The sequence below is a fragment of the Meriones unguiculatus genome, chromosome 14 (genome assembly GCF_030254825.1).
Source record: "Meriones unguiculatus strain TT.TT164.6M chromosome 14, Bangor_MerUng_6.1, whole genome shotgun sequence".
Classification (NCBI taxonomy): domain Eukaryota; kingdom Metazoa; phylum Chordata; class Mammalia; order Rodentia; family Muridae; genus Meriones; species Meriones unguiculatus.
In genome coordinates, this window is record NC_083361.1 from 7,407,963 (window position 1) to 7,430,532 (window position 22,570).

The window sequence follows — 22,570 nt, forward strand, 5'->3', positions numbered from 1 at the left end:
GTACACATAAACACACACACAAAATATAGGTGTTTTATTTAAAACAAACAAACAAACAAAAAAACTTAAGTTAACCTTTCAGTTATCTATGGAATTCGTATTTGTGACTTTTTTTCAGAGACAGAGGATTTTCAGAGCGTACATATAAATGGTTATTTCTACAGCTTTTATAGGAGACAGATATAGAATTATTACTAAGCACATACCCCTACCAGCATTTTACATCATTGTCCAGATATCCCATCACTGGTTGCAAATGTTTGTAACACTTCTTGTTCCTTAAAATCTAGTTATTTTGTTTATGCGTTCTTTGTTATTAGGGCAGGGTCTCACTCTCTATCCCAGTCAGACTTTGAAATTACTCTATAGACCAAGCTAGCTTTAGCCTAGCCTCAAACTCAGCATCCTTCCTGACTGAGCCTCTCAAGTTCTGAAATTATAGGTATAATTAATAACCATATACTCACTTGGCACATTCTCTGTGTGTGCATGTGTGCATGAACGTGTGTAGATGTTCGTGTGTGTGCAATTGCATGTATGTGATGTGTGTGTGTGTGGCAGCCAGAGGTTGATATTTGGGCCGTCTTCCTCTTACTGCTTTCCACCTTTTTCCACGTCTTTTTATTTATTTGACCGTTTCATACAGGTAAGTTCTTGCTTTCTTTCTGTTACTTCGATAAACAACATGGCCCAGGGCAACTTGGGGGAAGAGATGGTTTGTTTGGCTCATGGGTTACACATATTCATCACTGAGGGAAATCGAGGCAGGAACTCAACTCAGGAATGAAAGCAGAGACCATGGAGGAACGCGCCTTAGTGGCTCGCTTTCCCTGGCTGCTGGCTTACTCATTAGCTAGCTTAGGACCAGCACTGTCAGCAGTGGGATGGGCCTTCATCCACCAACAGGCAACCAGGAGACTGCCTGCCAACGTGCCTGAAGCCTACTGAGGGAGGAAACTCCTCAGGCAACTCCCTTTTCCTGTCAGGCTGACAAGCAAAATTAGCCACTGCAACATATGCAGTGAGTTTTAGTCATTTTAATCCTTATTCCTTTCCCATCCTCCTCTCTCTCTCATTGAAACCCCTCTTCCCAACAAGCCCTTCTCCTCCTCTCTTGTGTTTTTGGGTGAGACCCACTGAGTTTACTTGGTGGATGGGCACTGCTGAAGAAAATGACACCATGTTGTCCAGCAACCTGTGACTGCCAGTAGTCCCCCCAGGAGGGGCCCCTCCCCATCAGTGATGAGATGCTGACAGGCCTGTAATCCTAGCAGAGGCAGGCGGATCGCTGTGAGTTCTATAAAGTCTTGTGCAGAGAACCACAGTTGCAGTGAGTTCATGAGCGTGATGGTAATGTCATGTCCAAAAGACATGGTTTTGCTGCGCATTCTTTGGCTCTTGCAGTCTCTCTGCCCCTCTTCCACAATGTCTGAGCCTTGGAGAGGGTGTTGCAAATGTCCCACTTAGGGCCAAGCTCAGCATCAGCTCTTGTCCTCTGCACTTTGGCCGGATGTTGGTTTTTGCAATAAGAGGCTTCTCTGATGAAGGCTAGAGCTAATCTCAAACAGTGAGGCGGAGCTGGGGCTAATCCACTTTGCTTTACAGACGGGGTCTTTCTGTGAACCCGGTGCTCACTGGTTCGGTTACACTGGCTGGTACTGTAAGGCTCGAGGGAGTCCTAGGTTACCGGGGAAGACCCTCGAGAGAGACACAGAGACCAAGATCGAGGCAAACAGCAAGAGGTTTATTGAAGCCAGCGCTCTTGGGCCATTGGGCACCGTGAGGAGAGGCGACCCAGAGGAACAAAAGCTTTGGGTTTTTACACATTCAAACATAGGCAGACTTTGGCAACAGCAACAGGGCAATTTTTCATTGATGGATAGTTTGACTTTTAACACAATTGGCCATTTAGGATCGGAGGCTATTTGGTGGGCTTGGCACTAACTTTGGGACTTCCGTTAGGCGGGTGGCCAGGGTCATGGCTTCCTTCATCTTTGTACTAAGAATTCTTTTTTTTTGCACAGAAGCATTATGGTAATATGTTTTTGTTTTAATCCCAGGTGTGGACTATGAGGCTTCTTCAGATTGTGCACAGCAGCCGACTAGAATTTGTCCTGTGCTCTGGCAGGGGCATGATTTTGGCAGTTGACGATGGTTTATGTTTGGAATTGTGGGGACTCTTGAGAGGCTGCTGCTCCCCACCCTGCTGCTATTGCTGGTTGCTGGATTGCTAGTTGGAGATACCCTGATGAAAAAGATCAAATTTGTCCCAAGGTATTTGATGCCTCTAATTACCAGGGAGTATGGAGCTCCTTTCCCCTCTAACCTTCTTTCTTTCCTACCCAGTGTTAGGGGCTTGGGAGGAATAGGGGTCGTGTAGGGAGGTAGATAAAAGAACCCTTTATTGGGTTACTTTATTGTAGCCAAAAAATCAGGCTACAAGTGGTGCCCAGGCATGTGGCTAGGCAGAATGGAAAACCTGATTACAAATGCTGTAGAGGAAACAGCAGGAGACAAAGGGATGACTATCTCACTTCAGCAGAGTTTACTGTGGCTGCTACCACTAGGTCTGTCCTGTGTGCCTCCTCTCCCCCTCCACTTTGCTCCCAGTTGGAAATGAAAGAATCTGAGAAACATCAACAAACTGGATGAAATGGGACAACCAAAAGGGTCACGATAGTCTCTCGTTTTTGAAGGGATTTCACAGTTGGCTGCACAGTTGGAAAAAGTGCGGGTAGAGTTGGAAGCAGAGCTGGAAAGGAGAACAAAAGGGCTCAGACACTGTGACGGAGGAGGATGACAGGAGCTTTTCAAAAGGCAGAAGAGGGAAGCACTTATTTCCTTGAAAATGTCTGTTTATAATTTCTCACTAAACACATAATGATTAATGGCTTAAAACAGGAAGGGGGAAATATAGTGAGAATTCTTGTTTGTTTGTTCTTTTAAACATAGAAATGTTAGGAGAATATGTTTTTGTTATAGTTTCAGATGCAGATTGAAATTCATCTTTGCCAAGCAAAGCTGGCGACCTGGGCTTAATCCACAGGACCCACACACAGTCCTGTAAGGCATTCTCTGCTCTCCACACATGCTCCACAGGATGCACTTGTGTGTGTGTGTGTGTGTGTGTGTGTGTGTGTGCTCGTGTGTGCACACGGGTGCATGTGCATACCCACATAAATAAGAGTAATACAAAATAAGATTTGGATGTTGAAATGAATGCCATTTGGTTTTAAATACTGTACATAAATTATCCAGCTGAGTATCTGTCTCAATCACTGTTTATTTGTGTTAACACTTTTCCTTACTATGATCAAAGGCCTGAAAGAAACATGCGACAGTCATAAAGGCAGAAATCTGAGGCCGCCAGCTCTCACCTCCCCACATCAGGAACCAGAGATTCAACTCTGCTGGAACACCCACCACCTCAGCTAAAACTCAGCCCGTGGTTTTCACAACCTGCCAAAACAGTGCCACCAGCTAGGGTAGCTAGAGATGTGGGGACACCTCCCATCTGAACTCTAACACTGCCTAATTAGCTGCATTAGCTCCTACAGAAAGTCTGAGAGATACAGGGCTCAGTCTCCACAGCATACCAGGAAACCTGCTAATACATGGGATGGTTAGAAGATGGCAGGAGACCCCTCTTTAAATGTTAAGCTAATAAAACAACCATTGTGAAAATGTTTTGCTTGGTAACAAGATCTTTAATACTTCATATATTTTATACTTGTGGCGTGCTGTGCCATTTGAAGAATGGCAGATGCTCCCACAATGCACATGACACAAGAAACAGCTCATTGTGCATTTAGTATTCCTTAGATTGTAGACAAGTTCAGCCACTCCTCCTTATAGCAGTCCATAAGCAGAACACCTTACAAGCGTGCAGCATGGCTCTTATCCATGATGTAGGTCTTGGGGTACAGGTGCTTATTCGTGGATGGAAGATTCACGTGGATTTCACAGCATTGGAGACCATGAAACACAACTCGGTTAACCACCTTGCCTTCCTTCAAAATCTCTTCAGTCTTTTTGTCAGTAGACATACTCTTCTCTAAGAAGTCTGAGTCTTTCACATACAGCTCATCTCCTGAAAAATAGTAAAAATTCATTTCCACAAGGCACGACCTATTAATGACGTAAAGCAGGACTTTTTGTATGTGCTCGATGTTGGCAACTAGTTGCTGTTTTTCTTGTTGCTACTTTATTTTTAAATTTATTTTCTTGCCAGGCATGGTGGTGCAGGCTTGTAACCCCAGCACTGGGGAGGCAGAGGCAGGCAGATCTCTGAGTTCGAGGCCAGCCTGGTCTACAAAGTGAGTCCAGGACAGTCAAGGCAACACAGGGATATCCTGTTTGGGAAAAAAAAAATTATTTTGTTATTAATCTATTTGTGGGTATCTGTGTGCATGTATACTGCCTGAGGTGGGTGGATACTGGGAACTGAATTCAGATCCTCTGGGAGAGAAAAACAGCACAGCCTCTGGCCACTGCGACTTTCTCTAGCCCGGTTTTATGTTTTTAAAGAGAGAGAGAGACTGGGGTCTCTTCCTCTACCGAGTGTGTGCACAACTACAGGCAAGCATGAGGACTCAACGGAGGCCAGAGGACAATCCCACGTGTTCCTCCAGAACATTCCACCTCTTGTTTCAGATGGGGTTTCTTACTAGCCTGGCATTTCACCGACTGGGGCAGGATAGCTGGCCCATGAACTTCCAGGGATCTGCCTGTCACGGCTTCCCATCCTGCTGTTACAATGCTGGGATTACAGGGCCTGCCACTAGGCCTGGCTCTCTGCACCAGTTCAAGGGATCCAAACTCAGGCCCTCACACTATCAAAACTGATGAATGGGCTGGAGAGATGGTGCATCAGATAAGAGCGTTGTCTGCTCTTCCAGAGGTCCTGAGTTCAATTCCCAGCAACCATCTCTACTGGACTCTGATGCTGTCTTCTGGTGTGCAGGCATACATGCAGATAGAGCACTCATACATAAAATAAATAAGATATTTTTAAAGTGTGGTTTTCTTTTTCTTTTCTAAGATTTGTTTTATTATGTATACAATGTTCTGCCTGCATGTACACCTGAACGCCAGAAGAGGACACCAGATCGCAAGCCACCATGTGGTTGCTGGGAATTGAATTCAGGACCTCTGGAAGAGCAAGCAATGCTCTTAACCTTAACCTCTGAGCCTTCTCTCCAGCTCTGTAAGATTTTTTTTTAATTGATGCCTATAGTATCTCCATCATGAACTATAATTCTTTTATCATATTTCAGCAGCACTGAGAATTAATAAAACTGAGGCCTTGATTCAAGGGAGGCGAGCACTCCATCAACTCTCACGTCCAGCCAAAAGATCTGAAAGTTTTGGACTACTTCGTGACTCTCTTTAGCCTATTAAACATTAACATTAATATTTGCTTTAATAACAGCACTTTTGATGTTTTCATAAGGGTTTGTTCTGATCATCTTAATCTATTTTTTCCTTATTTTAAAATTTTTCTTCTGTTTACTGTTTACTTGTGCAGACGTGGAGGCCAGAAGTTGTCACAGATGACACTGAGGCCCTTCCTCCATCACTCTCAACATTATTATTTTTTTTTTTTTTCCCTTGAGGCAGGGACTCTCACCAAAATTGGAACTCATTCATTTAGTGAGACTCACGGGCCAGGAAGCCCCAAGGATCTCCCGTAGTTACCTGTTCAGCCGGGACTACAATGACCACAGGCTGGCCTCTAATGTGAGTACTGGCCATATGAATTCACATGCTGTGTTTACACAGCAAGTACTTACTGAGCCATATCTCAATCACTCACTTAATTCAGATTTAATATCATTTGTATCAAAACTCCTAGGGGTTGGGGAGATGGCTCAGGGGTTAAGAATACTGGCTGCTCTTCCGGAGGACGTGAGTTCAGTTCCCACGACCCACACTGCAGCACACTATCACTGTAACTCCAGTTCCAGGGGATCCAATGCCCTCTTCTGTGGATATTAGGCACATTAGTGGGGTGTATACGCACATGGAGGCAAACACACACATAAAATAAAAACAAATCTTAAGAAACAAAGCTTGCTAAACTGTTCTTCCATAGGGTTATTAACAAATTTCATCAGGAACCAAAGAGGGATATACAAACTATGACAGGTCGTACGCAGTGCCTGCCACAACACAAATCAGTTTGACAAACAGTAACTGACCAGCAAATTCCCTAATTCAAACAAGCTGACAGTTCACAAGTTCCCATAAAATAAAAACGTAAAAGTGCGATAACACATGAGAAAAGAATTTTGACGATGTCCAGAAAAAAATATACATGTCTACATATATGCATGTTTCTAAATTCAGAATTTTTAGTTATAATAAAACTAAAACTTTGGTGGCACACCTCTGATCCCGGAACAGGGGTAATGAAGGCAGGACTATAGTCCTCTGAGAAAAAGAGTCTCAACTGAGGGATTGCCCGGATCATACTGGCCTGTGGAAGGACTAACCTGCTTGTTATCTGATGGAGGGGTGGGCAGCCCACTGTGGGCAGCCCCTTCCTTAGTCAGCGAGTCCGGGACTCAATAAGAAAGCTCGCTAAGTGTAGCCCTTCCTGACCCAACTGCGCGTGCAGAACTTGCTTGGCTGGAAGCAGTGCCGTGTGTAATGCTTGAAAGCCTGCCTTCGAGTTCCTGCCTCTTAGCTCCCCACAGTGATGGACCAAAACCCGTGATCTAAAATAAAATCCTTCCTCCACAAACTTGCTTTTGGTCATGGTATTTGTCATAGGAACAGAGTGAAACTAGAAATATGTATTTTTATGACTCTGACCTTTTTTCCCCCTCCCCCTTTGATTTTTTATTTTTTTTTAGACAAGGTTTCTTTGTGTAATAGTCCTGGTTGTCCTGGACTCACTTTGTAGACCAGGATGACTTCTAATTCACAGAGATCTTCCTGCCTCTGTCTCCCAAGTCCTGGAATTAAAGGCATGTGCCACCATGCTGGGCCACTTTGACCTTCTTTTAATTAGTACCAGGAAATATCTTGACATTACAAAGTTTATGCCTGAGAACCACGGCTGAACAACAACAAAAATTTAAAATAAAAAAAAAAACAAAAAACAAAATGGGCTGGAGAAATGGCTCAGTGGTTAAGAGGACTGACCGCTCTTTCAGAGGACCGGGGTTCAATTCCCAGCATCCACATGGCAGCTCACAACTGTTAATTCCAGGACCTGCCATCTTCACACAGACATACATGCAGGCAAAACACCAATGCACATAAAGTAAAAGTAAATTCTTAGAAAAATTAAAAAAATCAACAAAACATCCCTCAAGGGTTTAAGGAAGCTTATGATTTTGTAGTAGATGGCGGCGTTCGGAGCTATCAGGGGGCACATGTGGCCTAAAGCCATAGCTTGGTCCCACACACAGGCCCAGGATATAAAGCAGGTTGTAACTCCTGTCTCTGCTGGGCGGCGAAGCCAGGCAGCCTAGGTACCAAACGTGAGTACTCAGGACACCGGCCCTTCCCTCACTCACCCGGGAGAAGGTTGATGGAGCCGTCAGCTGTGGAGAGCATGATCGGCAGCCACTTCTCAGCTCCTTCCGGCAGGCAATCTGAACAAAATCTGCACAGATCGGAGAAAGAAACAAAGTTTTCAAGTCTTCTCACTTCATAGAACTGAGGGGGCGCCAGCAACATTTTCTGTGTTTGTAACTGTTCGGTTGCCTCGGTCGGGGATGCCCACTGTAGGAGACAAGGGAAGAAGCTGTGAGACCAGTCAGTCGGCAGCCAGCAGCCGGGTGGAGATACACGATCCACGTGACCTGAAAAATGACCTAAGAGGCCTCGCCGGATCTCTCCCAGGCAGTGAGGGCACTCAGAGGCCTCGACCCTGCCTTACACCTACTGTACTGCCGGAGCAGAGAAACTGCTTGAGTCCAGCAGCTGAGGTCCCTCCTCGGTAACAGAGTGAGCTCCTGTCTCGCAAAGAAAGAACTAGACGCTGGAGCGCTCAGTGGGCAAAAGCAGTTGCTGCTCTTCCAGAGGACCGGAGTTGGGTTCCCAGCACCCACGCTGGGCAACTCACAACCACCCATAACTCAAGTTCTAAGGAATCCAACGCTCTCTTCTGGACTCCATGGTCATCTGCACGCTTGTTAACGAACAGAAATAATATCAACCAAATAGTATTAAGTAATAATACTTATTAAAAATGTTAACAATTATTAAATAATATGTATCAACAATTATCAGATGCTAATTAAGATATTAATGATAATTAACAAAATAATAACAATTATTCCAAAACCCCTTTTGCTCACAAGAGCTTAATAGAATAAAGGTGTGCGCCACCACAGGACACCCGCATCTAACATTCTTACTGACGGGAGCAGACACAGACCAAAATTTGGGAGGCTCACACAGGGTAGTATTTGGTGAACAGTGTACTTGAGGAAAATCTACACAGAACTGAACCCCAGGACTCTACCAACTCCTTGCCTGTGCACTGTTGGGGGTTGGTCTGGTGCTATTTATTCTAATGGTAGTTGCTCCCTCTCCACCGCCCCCCCCCATCTGCCTGCTGTTTTTTAAAGCAGACACTTAAGTACTCCCATAGAGGCTGTAAACCTTGCCTTCCAGTTTGGCCAATAAAATGCTGACACGCCCAGGCAAAGGTGACTGGGGCAGGGCGAAGGTTCTACAGGAGAGAGGATTGTGAGGAGGAGGAGGAAGGTGGAGGAGAGAGGAGAAAGCAGAGTTGCCGTGGGATAGAAAAAGAACCATGTGGCCGGCGTGGAAAGGAACGGCCCAGATGGAGAATATAAGCAAGAATTTTGGGATTATGGGTGGGAAGTAGTCCAGATAGGAATGTTCATTAAAGCAGATGGCATGGGCTAGGGGGCTCGGAGGTAATGAGATAGCACAGGTGAAATTTTATCTGCCCAGCCCAAGGTGAAGCAAGGCAAATCTCAAAGCTAACAGGCTTCCGTGTCTTTATTGATTATGACAGCGAGTTAGGTAATACCGCTGTAATAATTACGAGGCAAATAATAAACATTATTAGCCCTATAACGACTCTTTTCTGCAATAGTGCACAATGACTGAGGAAAGAGCAACCACCAGGAAGGTTTCTGACTAAAGTTTTCATGCTTTCTTGGAGGCAAGATTTTTTCCCCAATTTTCCCCAGCACTGTATTCCTGCCAGTGGGAATGCCTTAATTGAATGTAAGGAGCGCCTTCAAAATGACCAGAGAAGGTCACCCAATGCAATCACAGCTCCACGAGCTCCGAATAAACAGCCATTTAAAATAAACCTCAAAAAGATAAAGTCCATCTCTAAAAACTTAACTGCCAGCCAGCAAAAGTGCAACACTGAAAGGAGCAGAACAAAACCCAGCATTCAACAACTTAAAAACAAATGCTAAACCTGGCGCAGTGCCACAGTCCCAGCACTTGGGGAGGTAGAGGCAGGCGGATCCAGGGCAGCGGGGTCTACAAAGCGTGGCCAGGACTACACAAAGAAACCCTGTCTCAAAACAACAACAACAAAAAACCCAAAATAAAAAAAGTTCAAAACTAATGCTAACATGCAATCAAAAACTTCAGGACAGGTCAAGCACAGGGAAATGTGGTTTGTAACTCACACATCTTTCTTTAAAAAAGATAAATTTAAAAAAGACTCAAAGAGAAGCTCAGGCTGGAGAGATGGCTCAGTGGTTAAAAGCACTCAGAGGTCCTGACTTCAATTCCCAGCACCCACATGGTGGCTCACAACTATCTCTATTGGGAACTGATGCCCTCTTCTGGCAGGCAGGCATACATGCAGCTAGAGCACTCATATACACAGAATAAATAAATCTTTAAAAGAGAGAGAGAAGCTCAAGGACAATTTTCCTAGGAGCAAAGGGTATTCAAGCCATCAATCTCAGCAGGTGCTAGCAGAAGGGAGACCAGGTGGATTAAAGGGAGACAGCTATGGCTTAGCTGGTGACCTGCTAGAATCGGGGATAGGGGAGTGGCTTCAGAGGAAAAGAGCGACAAAGCCCAAGAGTCTGAGCAAGCACACCCAAGCTTTGGACAGTACTTCAAAGGAAACCATAGATGAAAAAGGCCTTTGTGAGCGGCTCGAGAGAAACAGGGAGGCTCTGCACACTTTGCCATGGAAATACCATAAGCATTGGCACCACGGGGCTCCTGGAAGGAATTCTAGGTTGCGACAAGTTGACAATCACACTATCTTTTCTAGCTCCTGTTCTCAGCAGTCCCGTTGGTTCAAAGATGTAAAGAAAATATCAACATGACAACAGAAAAAAATATGATAAAAGACAAATTTTTTTAAATTAAATTTATACTTAACTCTTTGTATGTGTGTGCTTTGCCTGCACGGACATTTGTGCACCACCTATGGTGTATGCCTGTGGAGGCCAGAAGAGGGCATCAGATCCTCTAGGACTTGAGCTACGGGCAGCTGTTCCACTATTTACAGTTGACATTTCCTAAGACAAGTGTAAACCTAAAAAACAATAATTAAGCTGGGTAGGGGGGTGCATGCCCTTAATCACAGCATTTGGGAGGCAAAGGCAGCCAGAGCTCTTGAGTTCAAGGTCAGTGTGGTCTACAGAATCGGTTCCAGGACACCCAGGGATACACAGACAGACCCTGTTTCAAAAAAACAAAAACCAGCAATTGAGTTTATTCAAATGAAATACAGAAAGAAAAAGGCTGAAACAAGTGAATGAGGCATCCGTGTCCCATGGTGGACTCAGCAGTCCAACAAATGTGTAATTGCAGTTACAGAGAACAAGGGGAGGGGAGCCAGGGAGACGGCTCCACGAGATGTGGAGAGAAACCATCCTGCAGAAGACCTGAGTTCAGTTCCCAGCAGCCACTCAAGACGGCTTACAACCGTCCTCAACTCCAACTGCAGGTGATCAGACACTTCTAATCACACAGACACACAATTCAAAGTAAATCGTTTTGTCTGTTTTACAAAAAGAAAATAACGGAAGGTTTAAAACATTTGAATAGAGGAAGATGAAGTTGAAGTGGTGGCACACTCAAGACCTTGGGGTCTAAGCCTGAGGTCTAGCTGTGTCTGATGTTAGTGAGACAAAGGAGAGAGGGCAGGGCAGAAGGTGAGGGAGGGAGACAGAGAGGGACAGACAGAGAGAGAGGGAGCAAGAAGGCGGAGAAAGGGGTTAGAAAAGGAGGGAAAGAAAGTAAAAGGAGAGCGACTCTTTCCTTTTGCAGGCATCGCTGGATTGTAGGTAACAAAATGAAGTTCAACCCCTTCGTGACCTCTGACCAACGCAAGAACCGCAAACGGCATTTCAATGCACCGTCTCACTTTCAGAGATAGATCATGTCTTCCCCTCTTTCCAAAGAGCTGAGACGGAATATAATGTTCGCTCCATTCCAAAGTTCGGGGTGTCCGCAAAGGCCAGCAGACTGGCAAAGCGGTACAGGTGTAGAGCAAGAAGGATGCCACCTACAATGAGCGAGTTCGACGAGAATACGGTCCACGTGGGCACCCACCCACTCCGGCAAGGCGGTTATCATCAGGCTAAAGCAGGACAAAGACTAAGAAGATCCTGGAAAGGAAAGCCAAGTCTCGGTAAGTAGGAAAGGAGAAGGGCAAATACAAGGAAGGAAGATCGAAAGACGCAGTAGAGGCCTCTCATCTATAACCTTTATTAAAGACTTTATTTAAAAAAAAAAAGTAGAGGGAGGAAGAGAAGAGAAAGGGAGTGGGAAAAAGGAGAAAGTGAGAAGGGATGAAGACGGCAGAAGAAAGCGAACCCTATACAGACGGCTGGAGGCACTGCCGTGTCGACGCTTAGGGAAATCCGTAGGGTGAGAATCGGAACGCCTCTGGTCTGGGGTAAGGCTCGCGCATCTCGGGGGTCCCGCGGTCCCCTTACCTTGTAACCCACCATCTCGGCCAGGTCGATATCCACGCGCGGGGTCTCTCGCAGGAGGCACAGGAGGAAAGTGGTGTCGAAGCGGTGGCTGCTGCGCCCGTACGGCGTGAGCCAGCCGCCCCAGTCGTGCAACGCCCAGATGTCCGGCGTGCAGTCCAGATGCTCGCACAGCTGCATGAAACAGCGCGGGTCACTGCGCACGCGCGAGCGCCAGTCGGCGAGACCCGGAGGAGGGGGCAGCGCGAGGCCCGGCTCCCGAGGAGCCGGCGCCGAGCTCCGCGGCCGCAGCAGCAGCACCCCAGCCTCCTCGAAGGTCTCACGGATGGCACAGATGCGCACCGCCACGTCATCAGGCAGCGCCGCGCCGTCCGCGTCGCCCTGGAACAGCCCCGGAAAGGGGTGCCGCGAAGGCGGCGCCGGGCCTAGGCCGAACCGCGGCGGCGTGTGCCGAGGCGCGAAGAGGCGCAGCCAGTCGGCCGAGCTGTCGGCCGCGTCCAGCTCGCCGCCCGGGAAGACGTGCGCGCCCGGCAGGAAGCGCTGTTTATGCGAGCGCTGGAGGAACAGCAGCCGGAAGCCTTCGGCGGACGCAGAGGCGGCGGGGCACGGGCGGGTCCAGCTCGCGGCCAGCATCACGGTGGCCGCCCGGCGCCAGCTGCTCGGGCCGGATCGCAACGGGCCGCTCATGGCCGGCGACCTTCAGATGCCCCTTACCGTGTGGCCGGATCGTGGAGTGAGGTCCCGAAGCCCGATGAATTTGAGGGCCCGAGAAAGAACTGCCTCGCGGTTCCGGAGCGTCTGAGTGTGGGAGGAGCGTGGTTCCCGAGCCAGAACACCTCCTCGAGGGCCCTGCGGCGCTGTCAGGGTCATTCTGCCAACACCAGCCAGCGACGGGGACAGAGTGATCCACCTGAGGGCGCTGGGTCGTTAAGCAGAACTGCTGAAGGGTGTGGAATGGCACCCGCAATCTAGTTGAGTCCTTACTTCCCCACTAAACCCAGGTGACTAGGACTTTGCCCCCTACGTTGGTAATCCGGCCTGTTACCTTTACGGGTGTTGGACTACGAAGTTTCAGGATCAGGTGTCTGAGCTTCGCAAGCTCACTCGAGCCGTGCTCAAAAGGAAGGAATGGGTGGACCAGACACCAAGTTAGCTGTGTAGTTTTGAATGTCTTTGGTGAGTCTCTGTCCATCGGGGCAGTTTGTCTTAAGGGTTTTATTGCCAGGACACTTGAAGACCCTGGAAAATTATCTTAGTGTGATTCCTTTTTTTTTTTTTTTGTGGGAGATGTTTAATCGTAGCCTAGGAGCTTTCCCATAAACTTTTAGGTGGCTGGAAAACTTGCTCTTCTAAGAACAGCATGCCTGCTCTGCGGGGAACAGCTTGTTTCTGTCTCCCTTTAGCTCTCTCTCAGTCACCAACTCTTGCAAATGCCATTCTCATCGATCACCTATTTGTTAGGTTTTTGGATGAGTTTGGTTATACTCTTGGGGCTAGAGAGAGCGCTCAGCATTTAAGAGAACTTGCCGCTTCTCGCAGATGACCTGAATTCAATTCCCGGCACCCATGTCTGGGGGTTCACAATTTCCTGTAATTCCAGTTCCAAAGGATCTTACACCCTTTTCTGGCCTCTGTGGGCACTGCAACCACATAATGCAGGAACAGACAGACAGGCACCCACACATAAATAAAAAGTAACTCTTTAAAAAGATTCTTCTGCTGAGCCGCTTGGAAATGTTTGTTTGTTTAGGGACTGGTCTGGAATGGGTAGGCAGCCTAGCTAGCCTGGTCCCAAACTCTCCCAAGTGCTAGGATTACAGACGGGAGGACCCACACCTGTCTGAAATGGAATTTCTGTGGTTGGTTGGGTGTTTTGGTTGGTCGGTTTTGAGAAAGTGTCATTATATAGCCTTGGCTTTTGGGGAACTTGCTATGAAGACCAGACTGGCCTAGAACTCCCAGAGATCGGCCTTCCTCTGCCTCCTGAGTGCTGGGATGAAAGGTGTGCGCCGCCATCATCATTTTTTCAAGTTGACTTTTGTTGTTGTTAACATTATGCCTAAAGCCCCATGTGCCGGTGTACTGGCTGCATGTTGAGAAACGGAAAGTGGGGCACAGGTGGAGAAACTCGTAGAGCCGGAAGGGCAACACCTGCCCTACTGTGATAACTGCCATTATCTGTGAGTCAACAGACCACCCGTGTCTAAACTCATGCTCTTCGTACCAAGACAGGAATTTTGATCAGAAATTCATTTCTAAAGCTATTGTGGAACGCAGGTGTCATTATGGGAACTTGTTTTTGTTTTCATATTTATTATTTATATTTGCGAGTGCCGATGAGTGAATGTGGAGCCCAGAGGACAACTGGCAAGAGTCAGCTCTCCTCCTCCACAGTGGAGTCCCTTAGCATCGAACGTGGCTGCAAGTGCCATTACCATTACCTTCCCCCAGCTCCAGCTCCCTCACCAGCCCTCTGCATGAAAAAAAAAAAAATCCTCTCCCCTGTAGGTGTTAACAGGATGGCCCCTGAGTCGTCAAAGGCCATACTCACTACTGCGTAGTAAATCAGTTAGGTGGGCATGGCCTGGAGGCCATAGAATATACCAGGCAAGAACCTGGGTGAGGGCCTCAGTGAAAAGAATGGTAGTAGAGCAGGGAAAGGGAAATTGTTTAAGGTGCACTCAGGAAATAGAGGACACAACATGGTGATTCTCTGTGCAGAGCAAAGGAGGGGAAGAGGAGAAGTTCTGACTTAAGGGACTAAAGTGTGATGCTCTTTCAAATCTAGGAGTGATGATTTCAGGTAGGAGACACTCTGAGCTTTGTCAGTTTACTTGTGAAATACTTGCCACAGCCAATAAGGTAGAAAGTTATTACTGCAGGTGACTAAGCTTTTATGCAAGAGATTAAGAAAGGACACATTCACTAATACTGCTCCATGGCTTTGTGGCTCTCAGTGTTTGTTTTCCTGCCAACTGGTTTCCCCAGATTTGGGTCACTCCAGAGCAAGCCGACCAAGCCCTAGAGTACAGGGCAAAGTAGCTGAAGTGGTGTTTCTGTATCTGTGTAGTGCTAGGGGTTAAAACTAGCACCTTGACAGTGCTGGGCGGGTGTCCTGCCTCTGCACTGCATCACCAGCCTGTAGTTTTCTGAGACTGTGTTTAACTGTGTAGGCCAAGATGGCCTCAAGCACATGGTCATCCCACATCAGCCTCTGGAGTCCTAGAATTGCAAGTGTGCACCAGCAACACTCAGAAACTGGACTTGTTAAGTATTTTGTAGTTGTTAATTATTCTTTTAGAGTGTGTCCCCCATGGACCTGAAATTAGAGGTAATTGTGAACTGTTGGAACTGGGTTCTGGAAACTGAACACAGATCTTCTGTTAGAGCAACAAGCTCTCTTGACCATGAGCCATGTCAAGAAACTGGATCTTAACAAATACAGAACCAAAGCCACCTCCTCTGGCTGTTCTACCCAGTAGGTTTTGTAATGATGCCTAGTAGTTTTATGTAAGAGACCAGAGACAGAATCAGTATCCTGGACTGTAGCCAAGAATCAGAACAGAAGCAAAGAGTGGTCCCTGAACATCAAGACAGATATAAATATGATCCAATCCTCTGATCTCAGAGGGTCAATTATGTATTAACTATTCCATGGGCTTAAAACAATAAGGATTTGCCATACCTCTGTGGATAAGGAATTTAGGAACACTTGGTTGAGTGGCTCTGACTGAGAATTATTCTGTATGAGACTTCAGTTACTGTGCCATCCATCTGCCCGGGCCTGGTGGATCCCATTTTTTGGAGACTCATGACTATTGAGGCTTCAGTTTCTTACCATGTGGGTATTTCCATTTGGCTGATTGAAAATTGGATATTTGAAGCTGGGGATGGTCTTATGCTACATTAACTCCAGAACCATCTGTATAGCATAAAAATATGTTATGCAAGCATAAAATTATGCAAACAGACAGAAGACACGTTTCCTACAGGAATCAGCTTCCTGAAAGTCCCTAGCAAGAACCCTCACATGGCCATCTAAGCCAAAAGACGTATTTTAAGTCCCACGCTTCTTTGGTTACAAGACTGGAATTGATGAGCTCCTTTATTGCTGTTTCTCTATGATTCTTGAAACAGTACAGTTAACTATTCAAGGAAACATTTCTAATAGATCACTAAAAGCTTAAGCAAATAAGAGTAGAAGGAAAATAAAATTTTAGGAGAGGTAATAAATCAGATTCAGCATCAGGAATTGCTTGTGGAAAAACCAAACATTGTAGGTAGTAAAAGGACAAGAGTTTTAGGGCTTTCTAAAGAAAATGTTTAATCAGGATCTGTTAGGATAAATGCTCTGGATATTCCCACTGCAGTAAAGCTACTACAAAACCATTACCTAACACAGGTATTTATGATAAGGCAGAAAGAAGATAGGCAAACATAGGAGGTCAAAAAGTTTTGTATTATACTATAAGTTTATGGACAGACTAGCTCAAGTATCTTATCTCTGATTATTAACAACCCCTAATTAACTAACAATAAACTACGCAAACAGACAAGTTTAACAAGCCCCTGGCCCTCTACTCGCTAAATTGGCAAACAAGTCACTAGTTCTGTGTTTGCTCTGCTTAAGAGGCTGTTAGACCAAGATTTTTTGTAGACACTGCTTCTACCAGGTTACTCTTTCAGTTAAAATATAAACTTTGTAAATGTTCCTGGGGATATGTCAACTTTAAGGTGCTTCTTTGTAAGATTACTATAAAAGTGTTGGCTTGACTTCAGTAAAGCGCAGAAGATCCAAACCAATACCACCAGGTGTGGGTCTGACTGTCATTTCGCCTATCTGTGCCTTCCTGATATCCGAATTCTCGGATTCTCCCGAGGACGTGGGGCACCCGAAGGGGCCGGTCCATGGCAGTCTTATATATTTGAGGCCAGCCTGGTCTACAAATCGAGTCCAAGACAGCCAAGGCTACACAGAGAAACCTTGTCTCAAAAAAAAAAAAAAAAAAAAAAAAAGAAAAAGAAAGAAAGATAGCTAGATCGGAGATTTGTTGGCGCTGATGCTTTTAACTTAGCCTTGGAAGTCATGCTCCATCATTCTTGCCGCAGTCTGTTACTCGGGTCAGTCCCAGTTAATGGCAGGAAAGATGGAGATACCTGGGGTCATCCGGGAGGCTGGCTACCAGAGCGCATTAAGAGCAGTGAGGCTGTCCAGCAACTTTACCCTCGGCAGTGGGGACTAAACCCAGGGCTTCCCAAATGCTAAGTAAGAATTCTATCACCGAGCTGCAACCCCAGCCATAGCCATCTAAAAACGGTAAGAAAACATCAAAGGCGTCTGTCACATTTAGCTCAACATTTAAGTTGAGCAATAGGGTGGATGTTCCATCAACTTGGGTGTCTATATATGTAACTGCTATGAACAAAAGCCAAAAACAACCTCAGCAGTAAAGTCGACACAATTAAGTAGAAAATCTGAAAGTCACAGAGTATTTGAATTCAGGAAAAGAGGGGAGAAAAACAAAAACAAAACCAAAAACAACCTGTGACTTCAAGGGAAAACTCCAGAAAAGATAAGAGAAGACAGATCATAATGGTTTACTTAGGGCCGTAAACCCAGCAAGTGTTTGAATCTGGCTCTGTACCCACCTGCCTGTTCTCAGAGTGTGCTACCCTGTTCTTCGGTGTGGTGGCTCAGTGCCAGCAGCTGCAGGCCCAGCACCGAGGACACACAGGAATTCTTCACGGTCCTTACTCTGAGTGGGGTGCCAGCAGGTCACCAGGGAATGGGTGGCTTTGTTTATAACAGGAGTTGCACACTTCACAGCTAAGAATACTTGACCATTCTGTTTGAAAGATTTTCCCTGCTGTCTTCACAATAAGAAATGTATCCTTTAAATTTATTTTTTATTAATTGCAGTTTATTCACTTTGTATCTCAACTGTAGCCCCCTCCCTCATCCCCTCCCAATCCCATCCTTCCTCCCTCTTCTCTACCCATGCCCTTCCCCCAGTCCAACCTATACGGGAGGTCCTCCTCCCCTTCTATCTGACCCAAGTCTATCAGTTCTTATCAAGAGTGGCTGCATTGTTTTCCTTTGTGGCCTGGTAAGGATGCTCCCCCACCCTTAGGGGGAGATGATCAAAGAGCAGGCCCCTGAGTTCATGTCAGAGACAGTTCCTGTTCCCCTTACTAGGGAGCCCTTTTGGACACTGCGCTGCCATGGGCTACATCTGAGCAGAGGGGTTCTAGGTTATCTCCATGCATAGTCCTTGAGTGGAGTATCAGTCTCAGAAAAGATCCCTGGGCCCAGATTTTTATTTTTCTTGTGGAGCTTCTGTCCCGTCCAGGTCTTTCCGTCTCCCCCTTCTTTCATAAGATTCCCTTCACTCTGCCCAAAGTTTGGCTATGAGTCGCTTATATGACTTAACAGAACATACCTAAAACTCTGAAAGAAGGGGGGAAATTCATTCAGGTCATGTTGCTATTTCTCTAAGTCCACGTGAGTCTTATTTTAGCCTCGAGTTGAACAAGCCCCACCTGTTTTTGTTTGTCACTGTGGGGACCCCTGCAAATGCCATGGCCAACAGAGTAACATCCGAATGAGGCAAGAAGGAAATGCGACTCAGTGGCTTGTGTTGGTTCAGACTTCATGACACCAGGCAGTTCACTTTAGGCATAATAAAGTAGAATACCATTCGGAAGAAAAAGTTCCCTGGTGTGACACAATCCTGTGTGCACGGTGGGTGAGGCATAACTACATAGAGACTTGTGAGAGCACTGTCACTTCTTCCATGAAGGTGGCTTCTGGAGATAAGCTATATGTATTATCTTAACGACCTTGAGGACCTGGCGTGATCTCAGTAGCACGGAGGTTATTAACTATTTCTGGTTCTGGTTGTGTGAGCCTTGGGGGAGCGAGATATGGCCTGGCCCTAGTGTGGGGGCTGCCTAGGCTATTAGCTGCTCCCATTCCCAGCCTTCTGGGTGGAAAATAGGTCATACACCTTGTCCCTTGAAAAAACAACCCTGTGTGCCTAACATTCCTGGTTTCCCTAGTGTTGTGAGTCCGAAGATCTCTTGTCTTGTGTTGCCAAGAATTCATTATCAGGTTTTTCAGCTAAGAGGATGGAGGAACCAAGTTGAAGTTTTAATTCAGTGGTAGAGGATTTGCCTGCTTTGACCCTTGTGAAACAACAACCTGGGTTGTTCCAGCCGGGGAGATGGTTCAACAGGTGAAAGACACTGGCAAACCTGAGGACCCAGAGCCCACCAGCTAGAAGAGCACTGACTTCTGCAGTTTGGCCTTGACCTTTGCATGTGTGCAGTGTCACAAAGGAAGAACTTGAAAAACAACATACGAAAGCCTAAATAAATCTGTTAAAGTAACTTACCAGTTTTTGTTTTGTTAGATTTGTGTTATTTTTTTATGTATGTTTTCCCTGCATGTCTGTGCGCCACACGCATGCCTGGTGTCCATGGAGGTCCGAGAGGGCATTAGGTTGCCTGGAATTTAAGTTAGAATGTCTCTGTCCACGACTCAGGCCACTTCTCCCCCTTGGCGAAACGCTGACCTCTGGAGGAAAAGACGCTTCCATGTTTATTATCTGAAGAGCTGGCAATGAATACTCCTCAACAAGTTTGGGAAGGTTTGACCTAGAGCAGCCTTGTGCCTGCCTCGGGGGTGCTGTGGTCACACTGCATGGCTTCAGGTCAGACCTGCACCAGAGGGAACCCTCTGGCTGCCCTGGGCCGGAGCCTTAGGTGCTTGTCTCCGAATCCGAAAGGCTTGAGGAACAAATGACAGCAACTCCTCCCCTTGGCTGCTGGGCCACCTGTCGGGAGGTTACACGCTGAGGGCAGACCTCCTGTCTCACTTCACTGTGACGCCCCAAAGGTGCGTTTGCTGGGAGAATCTAAATTCAAGCTGGCCGTCAAGACCAACCATCATAATGGTCCTTCCTCATGCCCAGAAGAGGCAGCCCTTTGTCCAGTAGCCTCTCACTGGGTTCTTAGTGTCCCTGTCTAATGGTCTGTCACAATGTTGTGGTGCTTGTTTTCAAGTAATCCCTACTAGATGCCAAACAGGGAGGCCAAAACAACAGCCTCTAAAGAGTGGAAACTTCTCGCAGAACTCCAGGAGGGAAAGGCTCAAGTTCTGGCACCAAGGGGAGAGGCACTTGCCTTCAGGAAGAGGGTCGCACAGCTCTGAGATAAATCATCACACATTTCTCATTCTGGATTTTTTTTTTTCATCCTCTCTGTAAGACTGCCATGGGAAAGTAGAGAGAATCTAAGACCTTTTCTCAGTCTGGCCAAACTAGATCTTTTTTCTCCCTCTATCTGTTTCCTAATTTCTTCTGAGATAGAAACAAAGGTGGTGAGTTGATGGCCCTAATTACCCAGGAAAAGCTGTCAGGTACAGCTGCATCTCACATGGACAGTGTATTACAGATATTACGGATTAACCAGCTAAGAAAAAAAAAATGCTCTATCCAAGGGTGGCTGATTGTGAGATGGAATGGGAAGATGGGGAAATGAGATGACTTAGGAAATTAAGTTTGGGAGAGGAAGTGGTCCTTGTGTCTCAGGACATGACCTGCCCTTGCTGCTGAGAAAGGAAAGCTTCCTTTACTGCTCAGCCCATATTTATAGATACTTCAAACAAAGATGGTGGTTATAAGAGGTGTGTGTGTATAGCTCAAAGCAAGTGGAGTTCAGATTGCTAAACTATTCCCGATGCTTGCCTACCTCAAGTCCAGCCAAAAACCTGGCAACTAGAGAGTCAATGAAGAGACACTATACCAAGGGAACGAGGCAAAGAGCAGTGGAAAAGGATGCTTGGCATCCTCTTCTCTTCCCTGTGCTCATGTGCCGCCAAATACATTCCCACACACATGTATACCCACACATACGAAAAAAATTTATGTGATTGTTGGCCTGAATGTATGTGTATATACATGTATATATGAACACACATATGTGCAACACTAGAGTGTAGTGACCCCAGAAGGCCTGAAGAGGGCACTCGGATCCCTTGGACCTAGAATTACAGACAGTTGTCAGTTGCTATGTGGGTACTTGAAACCGAATCCCAGGTCCTCCGGAAGAATGGCCATGCTCTCAACAGCTGAGCCATCTCTCCAGCTCCCATATAAAATTTTAAAAATTGTGCTTAGGTTCAAAATGAGTACTCCCTCCACAAAATTGAGTACTCCCTCCCAAAAACCTCAAACAATTCTCAAAACTACCCGATGGGCGGTGATGGTGCACAACTTTAACCCCAAGCACTCGGGAGGCAGAGGCAGGAGGATCTCTGTGAATTCCAGCCAGCCTGCTCTACAGAGCAAGGACAGCCAGGGCTACACAGAGAAGGCCCTGTCTTCGAAAAACAAAACAACAAAATGAGTTTAAACATGGGCACTCTGCACGAAAGGACAGGGCTTTCCCAGAAGATACGGATTATTAAATGAAAATCTCCTTGCCCAGAGTGGGATACCACCTTATCAAATCCTAGTTTTGTCTCTGGAAAGAATTCCTCAGACGGTGGTGGGCTGGTGCGGTGTGGAGCTGTGTGTCCTTTGCACCATTTGTGGACAATCAGAATTTGTGATTGCAGAGCCAAAACGTTCCTAGGCCACCTCTAAGCCCCTTTAGTAGCCACACATTGCCCAAAGTCTGTGTCTGATGGAGTATCTTTCTGGTTCTCCAGGAAACCTTCTGGAACGTATTACCCCAGTACACCTCAGATTTTACCCAAAACAAAGGCCTGTGGCAGAGATTCCATTGCTTATAACCCTGCCTAAGCACCCACCAACAGAATTTGTTCTATTACTATAAAAACCTCAAAAAATTGCTGTCAGTTGGAATACAGAAATCTGGAGTAGTCCAAACCCATGTTTCTCAAGCCAAGACCACTCATTCTTAGATCCAGAATAAGCTGTCTTTCCCCCCTTTGAAGTAAGAACTGTATTGTGTGTGTGTGAGTCCATTCTATCTCTTGTCCATGTGAAGACAAGAGGTAGAATTGGTTAGACAGATCTGGGGACAGGAGCCCTGAAAGAGTCTCTTCCATTTTTGTCCTTAGCCAGAAACCAGACCTGCCCTTGCTCGCGTGGCTGCTGGACACCAGGGGTGTCAACAGGAGCTCTAGCTTCTAAATAAACCTCTTCTTAGAACTGGGGGGGAGGGGGGGGAGGGTGGACAGGAAACCTCAGTCCAGCCAATAACCACTTCAAGTGAACAGCCAGCCCAAATGAACCTTTCCTCTTCAAATTGCTGCCGGTCAATACGGTGGTCTGAATGAAAATGGCCCCCAGAGGTTCACAAGGAACGGCACTATTAGGAGGTGTGGCCTTGTTGGAGCAGGGGTACTCTGTTGCAGGAAGTATGCGGGTGGGCTTTGAGGTTTCAGATGCTCAAGCCAAATCGACTGTCATCCTCTTCTGCTGCTTGCTTGATCCAGATGTAGAACTCTCGGCTACCTCTCTAGCACCAAGCCTGCCTGCCTGCCGCCATGCTTCCCACCGTGACTGGGTTTTTGTTGCTGCAATGAAACACCGTGACCAAAAAAAAAAAGTTGGGAAGAAAAGGGCTTATTTGGTTTGCACTTCTGTATTGCTTTCCATTATTGAAGGAAGTCAGGACAGAAACTCAAAGAG

The 22,570-nt window shown here is 46.4% G+C and overlaps 1 protein-coding gene across 1 annotated transcript; it reads right to left on the reverse strand.

The window, feature by feature from the left end:
• Positions 1–3,686: 3,686 nt before the first annotated feature.
• Nudt19 (nudix hydrolase 19) lies at positions 3,687–13,611 on the reverse strand. The gene is made up of 3 exons (XM_021642064.2): positions 11,913–13,611; positions 7,527–7,734; positions 3,687–4,090 (listed from the first exon to the last, which is right to left on the reverse strand). Exons 1-3 carry the CDS (start codon positions 12,594–12,596, stop codon positions 3,876–3,878), a joined length of 1,107 nt encoding a protein of 368 aa, XP_021497739.1. The 5' UTR covers positions 12,597–13,611; the 3' UTR covers positions 3,687–3,875.
• Between the last annotated feature and the right edge of the window lie 8,959 nt (positions 13,612–22,570).